Here is a 17,243-nt window from a genome sequence, read left to right on the forward strand (position 1 = left end):
CCCCGCGCACTCCCCAAGGTGCTGGCAGGGACAAGCTGCGGGGGAAGCTCTTGCTCCCTCAGGACGGTGCCCGGCTCCTGCCATGCCCACTGGCCAACCTCATCCTCAGTTACTCCCTCCAACTCTTACCTGCCTGGTGCCCGGCTCCTGCCAGGCATGGCGAGGACGTGCAGGCGACAGATGCCGGGAACCTACTTTCCAATGGTCTTGGAACGGCGCCCTCACCCTGCCCGAGAGCAGGGGCTCAGCACCACCTGCGGGGCAGGAGGGAGGGCAGAGGGAGACCTGCTCTGGGTGCCCAGCACTGGCCCGAGCTGGGTGCGGAGGCCTGCGCGTCCGGGCCGGGACTAGACAGGCTGCGAGCACACCCTGTGTGGGGGCTGGGGTTTGGTCCTATTTTTGTGCAGACGGTGCCGGCGCTCCGGGAGGGACTGTCTGCAGGGCCGGCGTGTGGAGCTGCAGGATCCGCTGGGAGCCAGGCACACACACGGCCTCTGTCTGCACAGCGGCCCCTCCCAGTCCAATGGAACGTCTCTGGTCACATGGCCAGACCATACTCTGCTTAAAATACCACGTGTGGTTTGAATTAAGACCGAATTCCTGTTTTCCTTACAGAACTGTAGGTTTCTGCGCCTGCCTGCTTTCCATGAGCACAGAGCAGTGCAGGAGAGGCTGAGGCTGTGAGGAGAGACAGGCCTGGGAGACCCCTGGCAGGCCTGGCTCGGCCGGAGCAGGGCAAGAGCGGGCAGGCCCAGCCAGGTGCAGGGCAGTAGGGGCAGGAGGAACACAGGAGAGGCAGGGGTGGAACAGGAGGGGCAGGAGGGACACAGGAGAGGCAGGGGTGGAGCAGGAGAGGCAGGAGTGGAGCAGGAGGGGTAGGAGAGGGGCAGGAGGGGTAGGAGAGGGGCAGGAGAGGCAGGGGTGGAGCAGGAGGGGTAGGAGAGGGGCAGGAGGGGTAGGAGAGGGGCAGGAGAGGCAGGGGTGGAGCAGGAGGGGCAGGAGAGGGGCAGGAGGGGCAGGAGCAGCTGGAGCAGCGCACAGGTGAGTGTGGTCCGGGGCAGCAGCACCCGCCCAGCCCTCCCCTGCGTCCCTCTCTCTGGAACGCTGTGTTAAATGGCGGAAGGCTGGAGCAAAGCTTTCCTCTGAGAAGGGCAGCTGCTTAGACTCCAGGCGGGCCCCAGAGAGAAGCAGGGCGTCTCCTAGTGTTTGGACGCAGGGGCACAGCAGCTGCGCGGGCCCTGCTGATTGGGAGGGGCGACCAGCAGTCCAGAGAGCAGGACCCCGTCCGCCCGCCTGGGGCCTGGGGGCACGTCTGCATGGCGCTGTCGGGGCTCTGGACACTGTGGGCCTGGTTTTCCACCCACGGGGGGGACACGGAGCCCAAACCTGGAAGTGACTCAAACGTCCTTCAAACAGCAAATGGACAAACCAAGGCTGGCTGCGCCCACAGCCCAACACCGCCCAGCAGTCGGGCTCGGGCCGCACCCCCGGCAAGGCTGCGTGACGACGAGAGAAGAGCGCCAGACACCCCACACCACCTTCACTTCGGCAGGTCACGCCCGCTGCGGCAGTGCCACTGGCTCGGACGCGCGGGGCACAGCCACGTTCGAGACATGGTGACGCATCAGGCCGCTCGGCTCCTAGGCTCAGGGAGCAGAGGGACTGCCCTTGAAACACTGACGCAGCCAACACCAGAGGCGCTAAAGAGCCAGAGGGACAGGGAGGGAGGGAGGCGCTGGCCCTCCCCACCTGCCAACCTCGTCCCTGCTCCCACCCCACCCCACGGAAACCACGGATCCCGTCCTGTCACCAGGCCAGAGCTCTCGCGTGCCCGTCTGGGGAGCGCTCCTGGGTGTGGGGCCCACGCTCCCGAGAGCCAGTCTAGTCTGAAAGACGACGAAGGCGCTGCAGCCAGAGCTGCTGGAAAGAACACAACATTCTCCGGCTCTGGCTCAGGAGCTCCCAGGGGACGGGGACGGCCCGGGCAGCCCTGCGTCCCCCAGGAGGCCCCGAAGCCCTGGATCCGGGCCTGAAACTGGCTGGACGCGCGCAGGGTCTGCAGCAGAGGCTCCGCCCGTCTCCCGGGACCGAACTGGCAGGACAGCTCCGGCTGGAGTGAGCACAGGCCTCCAGGGCCGGCGGGCTTGATGAAGACCCCACGGCGACTTGTACAGCGGAGCACGCCTCCCTGTAAGAACCCCATTTCACTCGGGTTCACCCAGAACATCCATCTATGTAAAAACCTAAGCGACCATCGACCGGTAGCTATGACGCACACTGACTAGCAGGGGGCAGACGCTCAACGCACTGGCATGGAAACGTGAAACAGACTGATGAGTCTCAGAGGGGAGGGGGAAGAGGGGAGGGCGGAAGAGATTAACCAAAGATCTTATGTGCATACTAGAGGCCTGGTGCATGGATTCATGCACCGGTGGGGTCGCTCGCCTGGCCTGTGGAGATCAGGCCAAAACCGGCCAGGTGCATGAATGGGTGGGGTCCCTCAGCCTGGCCTGCAGAGATGGGGCTGAATCCATGCACCGGGCCTTAGACATCCCCCAAGGGGTCCCGGACTGTGAGAGGGCACAGGCCAGGCCAAGGTGCAACGAGCCTCTAGTTTGTCATAAAAACCTGCATGCAAATATTTATAGTAGTTGTACTCATAATGGCCCAATGTCACTCAGCGGGTGAGCAGATACACCAGCACGGGACATCTACACGGTCCAAGGCTGCCCAGCAATGAGGCTCTGACATGCATCACGGCAAGTCTCCATGCACAACGCCCAAGGCCACACGTGTGGACATTTTGGGAAAGTCAGACACAGGGACGGAAAGCAGTGTTGCGGGCGTGGGGTGGAGGATGGGACTGGACTGACCAGAGGACCAGAGGGGTGGCTTTGTGACTAGATGCCTGTGCAGGACACACCCACACCAGTGAGCTGTGCTGCGTGTAAATTTTTTGTCATCGTTGTTACTCCTCACCTGAGGGTATTTTTTCATTGGTTTTGAGAGAGTGGGAGAGGGAAAGACAGAGAGAAACATGGATGTGAAAACAACATATCGAAGGGTTGCTCCTGCACGAGCTCTGACCAGGGCCCAGGATGGGGAGAAGCCCGCAACCCAGGTACGTGCCCTTGACCGGAATCGAACCGAGGACCCTTTGGTCCGTAGGCTGACGCTCTACCCACTGAGCCAAACCATCTAGGGTTAGGCCTAGATGCTGTCATTTGCAACCAAGCGCCCCGCTGTCAGGGGGGTCCCCCCGTCCCTGCGGTGTCTGATGAGCTCCCACAGAAAGGCTTTCATCAGCGCCGGCTCCTGGGGAGAACTCAGCCAGCCTGCTGATGTCACCAAGGCCTCGCCTCCCGGGAGCCCTCCCAGCAGCTGCACTGGCTGGAGGGAAGCCGGTCAAGGCCAGAGAAGCCCAGGGTATAAAGGAGCCAGGAAGGGGGTGTGGACTGGGGACTAGTCCTATTACCTTTCCAAGTAAAATCCAGAAGTGGTGGAGCGCAGAGAGGGGTCCGGCACGGCAGACGAGGCTCCTGCCAAGCCCCCCTGAGCATCACCTCTGGCTCCTGGGGGTCCGGCCTATTCCAACTGAGAGCTGGGCATGGGTGAGAGGCTGCAGCAGGACCGGGCATGCAGGAGGGCAGAGAGCCATGCCTGTCAGCACCGTGCCTGGCGCCCACCTGGGCCAGGTGCTTGTGTGGCACTGCTGTAAAGGGGGCTGCGATCGGAGTTTAGTGGCCCACGGTGGCCGGCAGGTGGGTTCTATCTGTGGACGCTGAGGCCATGGCCTATCACTATGGGTGGGGGCAGGAGGAGACACGGTCCAGCCGGACCTCCCGCAGGCAGACCCCTCGCCTCTGGAGAAAGAGTAGAACAAGGCAAGAGGAAGCCCACAAGCCTGCCCATCGGGCTGAGGCCAGACCAGGACACGCGCATCTCCATCCACTGGGGGGTGACCCTGCTGAACACGTCAGATGGCAGAGCTGACGGCCACAGGCGAGGGAGGGTGGGGGCGACGACAGCGCCCAGGAAGCGCTGCACCGCAGCGGCTGCAGAGTCCGGACACGGGGACGGCCTAATGCTGTTTTCTGACCGACCGTCAATGTCCTCAGACGCGCCTTCCGATTCACCCTAATTAAGGAGACATTGCAAACGGCTTCCTCTCGGCCTGGTCACTCGTCTTAATTTCCGCGTTGCTCCTGTCTGGGCCGCCGCTCACCACCCGAGCACAGGCGGATGGAGACCATCACCCGGCAGCAGTGAGTCCCGCCCGGTGCGGCCTGGGGACACAGGGTCAGTCCAGGGAGCAGGGTTCCAGCCTAACAGGCACAGTGGGTGCCCATGATGCCGTCGCCCTAAAGCCCAGTTCAGAGGGTGAGGTTTCACTGGGATCAAGGGACTGTGATGCGGGAGCAGACTCGCAGGACCCAGGCCCTGCCTGACCCAGGAGGAGATGGGCATTGTACGAGAAAGGAGGGTGGGTGCCTGAAAGGAGCAAGGACTCCCAGTGGCACCGCCAGGCGGAGCGGGCGACTCGTGGCCACACACAGCTGGTTGCTGCCGTCTGACACGAGGTCTGGCACCCTGGGTCCTGTTGAGAGGGCGCCGCTGTCCTGCTCATGTTACACGCAGCTGTGACACGACCGTGCCTGGCCCAGGCCAAAGCTTCGAGGAACAAGACGAGCGAGGCAGTCCCCTGGGATGGCTGCTCTGGCTCCACGTGCCACCTCCCCCAACACAGAGAGAAGAGCCCACAGCAACACCCAACAGCCTGTGTGTGTGAGGACCGGGCTTTCCGACACAGTCCAGCCGCCGCCGCACAGGGAGAGGCTGTACGCCCTCGCTACTCCCGATCCCGGGTCTGCAGCCTGGCCGCCCACCGGCCGCAGGGACCCGGGCGCCCCGAGTATTCCTATAGAATTAAGTTTCCCATCTCACTGCCTTCAGTTTCCTTTGGACTAACAGCAAAGCTACCTCCTAGCCTCGTCTGCTTCGTTACAGTGTAAGGAGCAGTGTGGGGGGAGGGTATGAAGAGGAGAAGGGGGAGAGGACCCCCAGTCACCACCAGGCTCCATCACCCTGTGGTGCCTGCCGCAGCCGTGTGCTGAGATGGCACCGCAGACGCGTTTCCCGGCGGTGCAGGGCATCATGGCCTCGCAGGGCGCCATCGCCAGGTGCGTGCAGGTCTGCGTGGCTCTGTGTGTCCCAGTGAGCTTGGCAACTGTACCGTTAAACTTGACCACCTTCATCTGGGGCCGCGCCAGGCTGGGGGCCTGGACATGTTCCTCATGGACCTCACGGTCACCTCATGGACCTCGCTGCTCTCGCTCACCGTCGCCACCCGGCCGACTACCTGGCCACCACCCACCTGGGCTGTGCTGCCCTCTCCTTCCTGTCCAACACCTGCTACTTCAGTGCCCAGTACGTGTAGCTGGCGATGCTCTTCGTGTTCCTGCTGCGGGGCCCCCCATCCTGTCTATACCCGGCCACCCAGGCGACTCCGAGGCGTGTGGGGGGCCTGGCGGCCCTGGGGGGCTGTGCCCTCTGCAGCTCCCTCGCAGTGGTGGCCCTGCTGGGCATGCCCGGGAGCTGCATAGGACCGTCCTGTGCCAGCTGGACCTGCTGACCGCCTGGCCCGAGTGTGAAATTGTGAACGTCGGCCTGGGCTTCGGGCTCGCGCTCATCCTGGAGCTGGCATCCCTCACCCTGCTGGTTGCCCAGCGGGCCTGGCGGGCTGTTCTGCCCCCGAGGGACCTGGGTTCTGCCCACCTGGCAGTGCTGGCCATCGCCCCGGCCACGTTCTCCTGCCGCCTGCTCACAGCATGGCGCTCCTGCAGCAAGCCCGGCTGAAGCGGCAGTGGGATGTGGGGTCCCCCAGGGACGAGCTGCTCATGAGCCTGGCGGAGCTGGTGCTGGGTGCGGAGGGCTGCACCACGGCCTGGCACCCGCCTCCTCCACCAGCCCTGCAGGCGGACCCTGCCTGGCGGCTCTGCCCTGCCTGCCGCAGAAGAGAGGCCAGAGGCCGGCGGCGGTGCCCCCTTACACCAGTGGGTGCCGAGTCGCCCTGTTTGCAGTGAGGGATGTGGCTCGCGGAAGCGCACACCTGCTGTGGGGCGTCGGGATCCTCTGCTTGGGAGGCACCTACTGAAAACTCGCTTTCTGGCCTTCAGCCCAATGTGTGCCACAGTGCGATCCCCTGACCCAAACCAACACCCACACCCCTCAAGTCAGGGCCGGGGAGCCTGGGGAAGCTGGTCGGGGGGCGTATCTGGCTGGGAAGGGGGATGACGAGGAAGGCATCTCGAAGATAAAGACATGATGCTAATGAGCTGGTGGCCACATCAGAACCCTGCCCTACCTCACGGCTGCCAAGAACAAGGAAGGGCTGTTTTGTGGTTTCCAGTGGGTCGCCATCGCAGGTCTAAGTCACCCACAGGCCTAGAGCAGGAACGCAGCTGGTGTGGCGCAAGGCACACGCCTTGGCGGCCCAGGGAGCAGCTGTTTCAAAGGCCCTCTTCTCTCTGTAGCATCTGCAGAAAGGCAGTCGCATAGGAAACACAAAGCACCGAGCCCAGCAGCAGGCTTATTCTGAGGCGCACACGCGTCTCCTGCTGGGCGCACCCCGAGTTTCCTGGCTGAACAGAGAGACGTGCGGGGAGGCACCCCTGGCCGGGAAATTGCCCTGGAGAGCCCCGCTCTTTCTGTCAGGACTCCACACCCACACCACTCCCTGCCCAGCACCGGGAGTATTCATGGTGCTAAGTCCACGTGCCCCCACCAGCCCACACCCTGCTGTCCCTGCGACTCGCCTCTCCCAGCGCCCACCATGCAGCTGGAGCTACGGCGGCAGCCCCCAGGCTGGCTTCCTTCCGAGTCACATGCACCTGTGTCCCTCCGTGTCTCTGAACGGCGACAGCTGGTGCCCGCTGCCTGGATGTGTGTGTAATGAATGCTTAACATCAACGTGCCACCTGAGGACGGACTTGTGCCTGCGTGAGCCCCGCTTCTCCACGTCTACATCCGCATCCCTCCTTCTGAAGGATTTGGGACTTGGCTATTTCAGTGGCTTCTGAACATACATGAAAATAGTAAATGCTTCCAAAAGCTCTCCTTGTACTTCTCCTTTCTCTGCTCACATACTCATGAAGCCTTCACCGTAAGTGTGCGGCTGAGGTCGGCTCACAGCAGGCCCGCCGCGGTGGGCAGGAGGAGGAGGCAGGGCAGGAGGAGGCCCTCCCCGCAGGAGCGTCCGCACAGCCAGCCAGCACCGGGCAGACGGAGCCGCTCCTTCCCCCGTGGTCGTCTTTATTAGAAGGTGAACCGTTCTCCCGCCGGGGGTCTGACCCCGACTGCCTTCTGAAGGGCACTGTGAGGGCTCGGCAGGCAGACCAGCAGGACCTCCTGAGCTGTGGCTGAGCTTCGGCCGCCAGGCCTCCCTGTTCTGGGGTGAGATGTCCCGTGTGGCTGGTGGGCTTGGACTGCAGGCCAGCCCTCTGCAGCCTGGGGTTCCCCTCGCAGCAGGCCGTCCCCAGTTCGGCCCCAGGGCTTCATGTTCTGAGGGCGCACTCAGCCCAGGACCCCCCTTCTCTCCACGGCCGCCCCTCAGTGGGCCATCACCCTGGGTGGCGGGACAGGCCTGGGAGGGGGGCACTGCCCGTTGTCTGAAAAGAGTCGTCTCTGTTCTGACTTTTAACGGTTCCCTCCTGCGACTCGTGCACGGCCAGGAGTGGAAGGGCCTGAATTAATTTATGAAACCACAGCCGCAGATGCCCTCGTCAGACTGGTTCCAGAACTACAGGGGCTGCTGGGCGTGGCTGCACGAGGCCTGAAGCGCAGGTGTACCCGGCCCGAGTTCCTAGGCATTTCAGCCGAGGGAGCAGCTGGGGAACCAGCCACGGAACGGACCGTCGGCTCTCGGACCTTCTCTCTCTGGCAGCGGGGTCCTCTCTGTACACCGAGCCCCACATGTGAGATGCGAGGAACCTGCTGCTGGGGTGGACGGACGGTCGGGAGCTGACAGGACCACGTCCTGGCTCCGAGGCCCCAGCTGCCGGCCTGGCTGGCCCTGCAGGGATGCACCGCGCGACTCTGGTCCAGTTCCCTCCCCGAGGACGGGAGCTTGCAGAGGACGAGCCAGGACACAGCTCTGGGCCAGAGAAGGGGAGCACACGCAGGACCTGCTTCCGCTCGGAGGCTCTCGGCCCAAGAACGCAGACCACAGCCTTAACGCTAACGGCGTGTGGGAGGCAGTCGATCCATGATTTTCTCATCACTGATGCTCCTAGCTCTCTTCCTCGCCCCTCCTCTCTGAAACCAATGGAAACATATTTAAAAAATAAAAGGGGGGAGGGGGACACTTCCTGTGTGGCTCTTGGGGCCCTCCCTGAGGACACAGCTTTGACGATCACATAAGGTGGGGCCGGGACCGGGACCCCAGATTTTAGCCTGACATTCCAGAACAGCCCGGGAACTGGATGGTTCCACCAGGGCAGAGCCTGGTGTGCACCACCCGTGCAAACTCACACGGACTCACCTGGGCCCGGGGACGGCAATCCAGAACGCTGCCGTCCCTCCCACGCCCAGCTCGGGGCAGGCTGATGGGTCACAGCCACCCAGAGCTCCAGGAGACGGGGCCCAAGACCCGGCTGCCCCAGTTCAGCTGATTTCAGCTTCAAGCACAGAACTAGGGACCAGCCACAGGGCCATCACCCCAAAGGGAACCCAGGGCAAACGCGAAGGCACAGTGGCCTCCGGAGCCACCGGACAGCGCTGGGACAGGCCAGGGAGCGCGAGTGGCAAGCAGCTATTTTAAGGGACACGCTTGGCATTTCAAGGCTTGGCTTCGCTTTATTTACTTAGCTGCAGAGGATGCTGGACTTTCTCGGGGCTCCCTTCCCTCTAAATGGTGGCTCAGGCGGCAGCGCCGAGACTGCCTGGCGTTGCTGCGGCCCGAGGTGTGCCTACAATCCGACCGTCGCAGCGCGACCGCGTCCCTCGGAGGGTCAGGAAGCTCACACTGGAATCACGTGGGGACCCAGGCTGGGAGGACCCGGGGTCAGTGCTTTTCCATAGAAACGCACGCAGAATTCTCTGTTGCAAACAGACTTGTCTTTCCCAGAACCTGTCTCTGGGCGATGGTGGTTATCATCGTGCAGAAGGCCTCCCAGCTCATCTGCCATCGACTCGTGCACAACAGGAAGCTGCGGCACGCACTCTGGCCGCCTGGGCTGCAGGACTCAGTGCCCGTGCCTGTCAGGCCGGCATCAAGCCTAGCGGCCTGCGTCCCTGGGAAGCGCACGTGGCTGCGGTGCCGGTGCGGCAGCAGCTGATGTATTCGTGCTCAGTACGCAGATCACTCAGAGTGCAACCTCCCGCTTTTAACAAACTGCAAAGGTAAAAAAACACCAGGCAGGAAGGACGAGACCCATTAAAATGTGATGTTTACGAAACTGCCGAACGTGGCACACGAGGGCCCTAAGTCCCTGCGCCCTGACCTGGGCCATCGGCCTCCTGGCCTCGCTCTGCCAGCCTTTCTCCAGGTACGATGCTGACCACCAGCAGGTGGGCACTGGGAACCGGAGCTAACTCTGTCCTGGTCCCTCAGGCAGGCACCGGCCGTGGCGGGAGGAGGTCTCAGGTCTGTCGTCCTCACCTGCGGGGCAGGTCCACACAGGTGGCTTGTGAGCAAGGGGAGGGGGAGCTGAGACATGGCTAACATCGAGAGCAGAAAAACAAATCCAAGTCCTCATTTACTTGCCAAAATACCTGCTATTTCTTAAATTTAAGTTTCTTTCTGCGAATGTCTATGCAATTCCCAGGTAAAGTCTCTGCATATAATTCAAATGCTATCTCCAAGCTGAGAACATTTAGTGTTTAGTTTTAAGGCCAGTCAGTTGCTAAAACAAGCAAGACTATTTAAAGTTTCAACAAATGGTGACAGGTTATTATCTAAAGGACAGACAAAACCTATTTACAATCCCTTCAAAGTAAAAAAATTGCATCAGTGGGTGAAGGAGGCAGTGGAACTGAAGCCTGAGCTCACTGCCAGTGTGGGAGGAAAAAGGCCGGCAGAAAAAGGGTTAACCCTGGCCTTCTGGGAGGGAGGCCTCCAGCGGAGGGAGGCTGCCCAGCTTCCAGAGCCCATGGGCGGCCCAGCCCCAGAGCCTGCAGATATAAAGGCTGCTCCCCGGCAGCCGCGACGCTTCGGCTTCCGTGAGGACCACAGGCACCTCCGCTTCCACGGCCCCAGCCTTCCTCCCGTGTGCGGCCAGCGGCCAGGGGCCGTGAGCACAGTACCTGGGCTGGCCAGGAGCCCTTGCAGGACAGGGGGGGTCTGCTCAGAGGGGCACGGGCGGGGCGCCAGCTGCGGCACAGGTAAGTCTGTCTGGGTTCCTGGTTCTGCCTTCAGGTGGGTGTGCAGCCCACTGTGGGTGACAGCTGGGCACGGATATGGGTAGACTGAGCACCAGCTGGGGCCAGGGGCACGAGGCCCCCAACCTCTGGGTAGAGCCACGCTCCGTGGGAGAAAACCCCCACTCAGCTCTCATGATGTCGGTGTGACTCGGGAGGCTCGGTGTGCGGGCTGCATCCCAGCTCTAGCCCGTGTCCCAGTGAGGACCGGCGCCCACAGGACAGGCAGCGCCTGCAGCCCCGCCGGCCAGCACAACCCTCTGTCCTCCTTTAATGAAAACGCTTGCCTGCCCCAGAAAGCACCAGTGATCGACTTGCTTTACAAGGACGCGAGCCTAATGGGTCTGACAAAATGTGGCCTGGCTTCTCTCGGACAAGCAGTGGGGGCCCACCCGATGGCGCATCCGTCTACTGCTCCCCACCCGTTAGTGGGTGCTCGCGGCCAGCCCCGTCCCTGCACCTCCTCCTGGACACAGCCTGGGTGGAGGCTCCCTCGCAGCCCCTGTGCCGTCGTGCCCGCTCACCTCACGCTCCCCTATGAGCCGCCTAGCACCTCAGGATTCCCAGTTAAAGAGCAAAGCAAACAGCCAGGGCAGTTTTACAAAGAAATAAAAGAGGCTCTAAAAACACAGACTAAAACCAAAGGTATCGACCGCCAGGTAAAGGGTCCTGACACAGAGCTGGGCAGGGGCTGGCTCTCTCTTTAGTTTCCAGCATTTTCGAGTGCGAGGTCTAGGAATGTCGAGTCTGGGTTGGCAGCTCTTCAGAATCGGTTCCTCATGGCCTCCCGGGATTAAATGAAAACTCTCAAATCAACAATTCAAATCCATTTTAGTGGGACCAGCCGGTTCCTCTGGGCTTCTCTGCCCTTGAGCGGGCGCGTCCCTCCCTGGGTCCCTGGGTGGGGCCGTCCTGTGTGCTGTGGGGCCTGCCCCCTGCCAGGGGGCACTCCCCCGCACTGTGACCTAATACCGCACGCAGCCGACCCACAGAGAACTTGGGGGACGACAGTCAAGTGCAGACCCGAAGCCCCAGTTTCCACAGAGCTGCCCGCATCGGCCAGCAGCCGGCCGCCAGCCCCCAGAGCCGGCTGAAAGGGCGGCTGCCTTGCCCACTTCCAGGTCACCGGGTTGCTAGGTTACAAACAGCATTACAGAACATATTAGGTGTGACAGTAATTGTCAACACACTGAATAAAATTTCAATAGTGTTCCCTAAAACAATTACCATTTTCATTCCTTAGTTTGTCTTTCATGCCATGTTATTTAAAAAAGTTTCATTTTCGGCATCTAAACTTAGTGCGAGGCTTAGCAAGGAAGCGAGATTTCTTGGATCATTTTCCTGTCAGAGAAGAGGTTCTACCCCGTCTCCCCACGGCGCCTGGGACCCACTGTCTCTCAGAAAAGCTGGGTTTCCCTCCTGCTTATTCCTCTTCCAACAGCTGCCAACATAAATTCTATCTCCTCTCCCGACAGACAGTAGTCTTCCTAAGATTTCCAACCCGTCTCCACATCACTGCACAAGCCAGCCACTGGACCGGCCGTCCGAGGCTCCTGGGTGAGGCTGACTCACTGTCCGTCCGCAGCAGCGAGCCCTCGGGGGAGCGTCTATTTCTCTGCCTCGGCGCAGCAGCACGTGTCCTCCCAGAAGACACACCTGCAGGGAGCCCTTCCGCACCCACAGTACACCTGCCTGCAGCATGAAGGGTGGAGGGCGCCCTGCGCCCCTCTGCTCCCAGGTGCCCGCAGGAGCGGGTCGTGCAGAGCCCGCCCGCCGCCCGCCTCCTCCTGCAGGGCAGACCCCGGCCGCCGGCTCCTGCTGACGGGCTCCGAGTGACCTACGCCCGGCTCACTTCTGAGGACAGCACCTTTCTTTCTCAAGATGGATGTGCTGCTTAAGACGGGTTTCTGAGAGCCTCCCGGCAGAGCCTGAAGGCCGCCCGTGGTGGAGGTGTGGGCATGACCTCCCGAGCGCCCGTCGCTGGCATGGAGACCCACCCCGGAGCCTACGACGGCACCCCCGTGGCGCTCAACCTGTCCGGCGTGCTGGCCGGCAGGGCACTAGCCAACCAGACGGGCGAGCTGGCGGCGCACCCGCACCCGCAGTACGCCATCGGGCTCTTCCTCTCCTGCCTCTACACCGTCTTCCTCTTCCCCATCGGCTTCGTGGGGAACATCCTGATCCTGGTGGTGAACCTCAGCGCCCGGGAGAGGATGAGCGTCCCCGACCTGTACTTCATCAACCTGGCGGCAGCCGACCTCATCCTGGTGGCCGACTCGCTGATCGAGGTGTTCAACCTGGACGAGCAGTACTACGACATCGCCGTGCTCTGCACCTTCATGTCCCTCTTCCTGCAGATCAACATGTACAGCAGCATCTTCTTCCTCACCTGGATGAGCTTCGACCGCTACCTCGCCCTGGCCCAGGCCATGCGCTGCGGCCTGTTCCGCACCAAGCAGCACGCCCGGCTCAGCTGCGGCCTCATCTGGATGGCCTCGGTCTCCGCCACACTGGTGCCCTTCACCGCTGTGCACCTGCAGCACTCCGGGGACGTCTGCTTCTGCTTCGCAGACGTCAAGGAGATCCAGTGGCTGGAGGTCACCCTGGGCTTCATCATCCCCTTCGCCATCATCGGCCTCTGCTACTCACTCATCGCCCGGGTCCTCGTCAAGGCCCACAGGAGCCGGGGCCTGCGCCCGCGCCGGCAGAAGGCGCTCCGCATGATCGTGGCCGTGGTCCTCGTCTTCTTCATCTGCTGGCTGCCCGAGAACGTGTTCATCAGCGTGCACCTCCTGCAGCAGGCGCAGCCAGGCGCCGAGCCCTGCCAACAGTCTTTCCGCCATGCCTACCCCCTCACCGGCCACATTGTCAACCTCGCAGCTTTCTCCAACAGCTGCCTGAACCCCCTCATCTACAGCTTCCTTGGGGAGACCTTCAGATTCAAGCTGCGGCTGTACATGGAGCAGAGAACAAGCGTGTCGGCCCTGAATCGCTTCTGCCACGCGGCCCTGAAGGCCGTCATCCCGGATGCCGAGCAGCCAGAGGTGAGGTTCAGCAGCGTGGCGTGACGGGAGCTGCTCCTGCCCTCAGCACCGCCCGGGCGAGGGCACCGAGGGGGTCAGGGCATGCCAGGGCCCCTCCCAGCTGGAGCGCTGCCACCCTCGAGCTCTCAGGCACCTGCACCAGCTGCTGCAGAGCTGTACCACCACCGTGCTCCCGATGGCAGTCACGGATGCCACGGGCCTGGGACCCGCGTGGCCCTCTCCGCGCAGACTGTCTCACGGCAGCAGCAAGGAGGGCGCTTTGGTGGAGCGCCTTCATGCCAGGCAGCTCGCCAGGAGCCTGCCCCTCAGGAGAAATGGAGCCTAAGGCTGAGCTGAGCTGGCAAGGCCACTGCCCCGTCTGTGTCCGCACGCTGCGTGCCTGCCCAGTGCCTTTGGTCCCCAGGTGAGAGTGACACCTGCGCGCTCAGGCTGCCTGGGCACCATCACTCCCTCCTTTCCATCTGGACGCAGCGTCTCTGCAGCAGCGGAGTGGAGGGGCCCCGAGGGCGGCTCGGGAACACGGCGAGACGCTCCAGCTCGTGGGGACAGTGGAGCAGTGAGGACGCCGTGAGAACAGCTCTGGGTAAAATGTACAGAGGTAATGCCAGTGGTGGCTGGCACTGCTCAGCTCTGTCAATAAAACTCGCGTGCTGGTGCCTCCAGGTTCTCGAAGCAGCTCCCTCCCGGGGCGGGTGGGGCTCATGGAGCCCGTAAAGTCTCCTGCGCGATGCGGCTCCTCACTCACGTGAGAGCTCTTAGGCCAACACTCACCGCAGCCCCTGGACATGGCGGCATCTCTGGGGGTCTGGGCCCTGCTGCACCATCCTTGGGCAGAATGTTCCACGCGGCCTCACTCTTCTAGAAGGTTCTGGCTGTCAGCACAAGCGCAACCCGCAGTCCTGCAGGGACAGCTGCAGCTCCGGGCAGTCAGGGAGCCCGCAGGCGGGGTCCTGAGAAGTGGGCAGGTCTGTCCATCCAGTGGGATGGGCCCCGGGACAGCAGCGGGGCCCCCACAGGCTGCCCCGGATGCACTGAACCAGCTTCCGGGAGCATGAGGCCTGGGAGAGCCCCGTAAAAGGTTCAGGGTATCCGACAGTCCCTGCCCCCCACCCCCTCGGGCGGGCAGGCGAGTGTGTGCTCACGCCTGCAGCTGCAGCTGTCACACACCCAGAAAACATCAGCTCTCCCACAGATCTGACTCCTGCTGTTGAACAGTGAGTGCGGATCCCGCCTGGAAATACAAGTTTAAAAGCCAAGGGAATGCAGGTCACCAGACCAACTGATCCGAAGGGTCCTCCTGGGTGGCCTCCACCGAGCGCTTATCGTAGGATGCTAGCTGCGACTCAGGTGACGAGAGCCCCCCGGGTGGCAGGGTCCTTGCACACAGAGCGCCTGTGCGCCCCCCACCCCCCGCACAGCCATGAATGAGCGGGTCCTCGGGCCGTTTCCCGCCCTGCGTCCTCTAGGAGGAATGGGCTGTCCCGAGTCTGTGGTTCCCGTGGCCCTTGCACAGGCTCTGAAGGGAGCCAGCTGCGTGGACTCAGTCTCGCCGAGCCGCCACCTGGATCCAGGTGAGTCGCCCAGGCCCCAGGAGACCTGGGTCCTCCAGAGAAGTCACTGCTTCAACAAACAAGAGAGGGGGGACATCCTCCTGAGACCCGGCCCAGCACAGAACACTCCGTCCCTGGCCAACAGCATGGCATTTTTCTTTGCTGACTCAAAAATGCAAACGGCCCAGGAACGAAGAAAACCCCAGCAGGCCACTGTCTCAGAGGACACTGGTCTCATCGAGCAGCTCCTTCTAAGAAACAGAGTTAAATGCAAAGGTCCTCCCTCGCCCCCACAACAGAGCTCTCCCCGACAGCAGCGCCCGAGCTGCCCGAGGGGAGACCTGCTTCAGGGCTCCCCGAGTCCCTTTCTAAGTCCCCTGAGTCTCACAATTCCATCCCCCACCCGACCCCGGGCGAGGGCGGCTCGGACAGCACATGTCCAATCCCCCTTAAAGCCGAGCGCCTAAAAGGACGGACTCCCACCCTAGCTGGTGTGGCTCAGTGGATAGAGCGTTGGCCTGCAGACGGAAGGGTCCTGTGTTCGATTCTGGTCAAGGGCACAGGCCCGGGTTGTGGACTCGTTACCCAGTGTGGGGCGTGCAGGAGGCGGCTAATCCATGATTCTCTCTCATCATTGATGTTTCTCTCTCTCTCCCCCTCTCCCTTCCTCTCTGAAATCAATAAAATATACTAAAAAATAAATAAATAAAATGATGGACTCCCACACCAACCTCTGGCAGGAAGCTCAAAACCGGGCCAGTGACTGCACGCCAAAGCACGCTGTCCTCACCACCCCCAGACCCAAGGCCCAAAGAGCTGCGCTCTGCGTGGCCACCTGACCCTCATGGGACGGGAGAGAAACACAGGCGCCAAGAGTGAATGCGAGGCCCTGGAGGAGTCAGATCCACAGACAGGAGGGGGGAGGCGGAGCCAGGGCCTGGGCAGCGAGTGCTCACGGGGACAGTCTGTTTGGGAAGATGAGAAAGTTCTGGAGATGGTGGTGGTGACGGATGCACAACAATGTGAACGTGCTCACTGCCACTGAACGCTACGTCGAAGAATGGCTAAAAGGGCCCTCGCCAGTTTGGCTCAGTGGTTAGGGCGTCGGCCTGCGGACTGAAGGGTCCCGGGTTTGATTCTGGTCAAGAGCACATTCCTGGGCTGTGGGCTCGGTCAGATGTGCAGGAGGCAGCCAGGCAATGATTCCCTGTCATCACTGATGTTTCTCTCTCTCTTCCTCTCTGAAATCAGTGAAAACATATTTAAAGAAAAAAAATGGCTAAAAGAGTTCATTTTATATTGGGTGCATTTTATGACAATAAAAGAAAAAAGTGAGAACAGGATTTTGCCTAAGCAAGGGAGCAGCGGGAGGCTGTGGACAGACGCTCTGGGGGAGCCCACCGCGAGGCGCTCAGTGGACACCGAGCTTCGGGGGGACTCTGGCTGGGCACAGGAGCAGCAGCTGCTGGAGCTGTGAGGGCAGGAGGCTGGTGTGGGGTCTGGCTCCACAGCCGGATGCTCCTCAGAACCCCCAGGCTTTTAGAGCAGCAACACGAGCAAAGACTGAGCCATAAACTGCTCGTTCGCACAGACGCAGCGGCCCCACCGCTTGGTGCCAGGTGACCCAGTGCTTGTTCCGGCTGCTCCTACTGTTTCACATCCCCTCCTGGCGCCCCTGGTGCCCCCACTGAGTGTTCCGAGGCACCCCGCCCCGCCCCGCCCTGTGTGAGCGTCTACCTGCCCCAGCCCTTCCCTGAAGTCACATGAAAGCAGCGCCATCGAGCCCTGTGACAAGGACTCCTCCCGTCCAGTGCGTCCCCCTGCTGCCAGGAGCAGGGCCCCCAGGGTTTGACCGGGCCCTGGGCTGCCGGCCGTGCCCGTAGCCGGATAGGACGGACGTAAGGTGAGGTCAGTAGGTGAGAAGGAGGGCACGCCGGCCGCTTCCAGGTCACCTCCTGCCAAGTGCAGCCGTTGGCCCTCACTTGGTCTTCCCCCCGCTCCAAACACAGACGTGCAGGGGGCGGGGAGAGGCTCCCTCAGGGCCTGCAGCCGCCCAGCCCTGCCACTCCCCTCTGGACTGTGAAATCACGTCCTCCTGCTCCATCGTCTGGCGACTGGTCAGCCTCCACCTCGGTCTCAGGCCCTTCTTCCCCTGGTTCATTCCCAACATCTGCCGCGCCACCTGGTACAGGAGCCCCGTGCCCTGGGGTGGGGTGCACTGCCACATCCCTGG

At 62.2% G+C, this 17,243-nt stretch overlaps 2 protein-coding genes across 2 annotated transcripts in view; one reads left to right on the top strand and one right to left on the bottom strand.

Moving 5' to 3' along the window:
• Window positions 1-17,243, bottom strand: part of CUNH7orf50 (chromosome unknown C7orf50 homolog) — a 62,886-nt gene that overhangs the window by 30,231 nt on the left and 15,412 nt on the right. The gene's annotated exons all lie outside the window — the stretch shown is intronic.
• Window positions 11,881-14,625, top strand: GPER1 (G protein-coupled estrogen receptor 1). Its single transcript, XM_036315466.1, has one exon. The coding sequence runs from the start codon at window positions 12,375-12,377 to the stop codon at window positions 13,482-13,484; it is 1,110 nt and encodes a 369-aa protein (XP_036171359.1). The 5' UTR covers window positions 11,881-12,374; the 3' UTR covers window positions 13,485-14,625.

Source organism: Myotis myotis, unplaced genomic scaffold, assembly GCF_014108235.1.
Source record: "Myotis myotis isolate mMyoMyo1 unplaced genomic scaffold, mMyoMyo1.p scaffold_m19_p_6, whole genome shotgun sequence".
NCBI classification, from domain to species: domain Eukaryota; kingdom Metazoa; phylum Chordata; class Mammalia; order Chiroptera; family Vespertilionidae; genus Myotis; species Myotis myotis.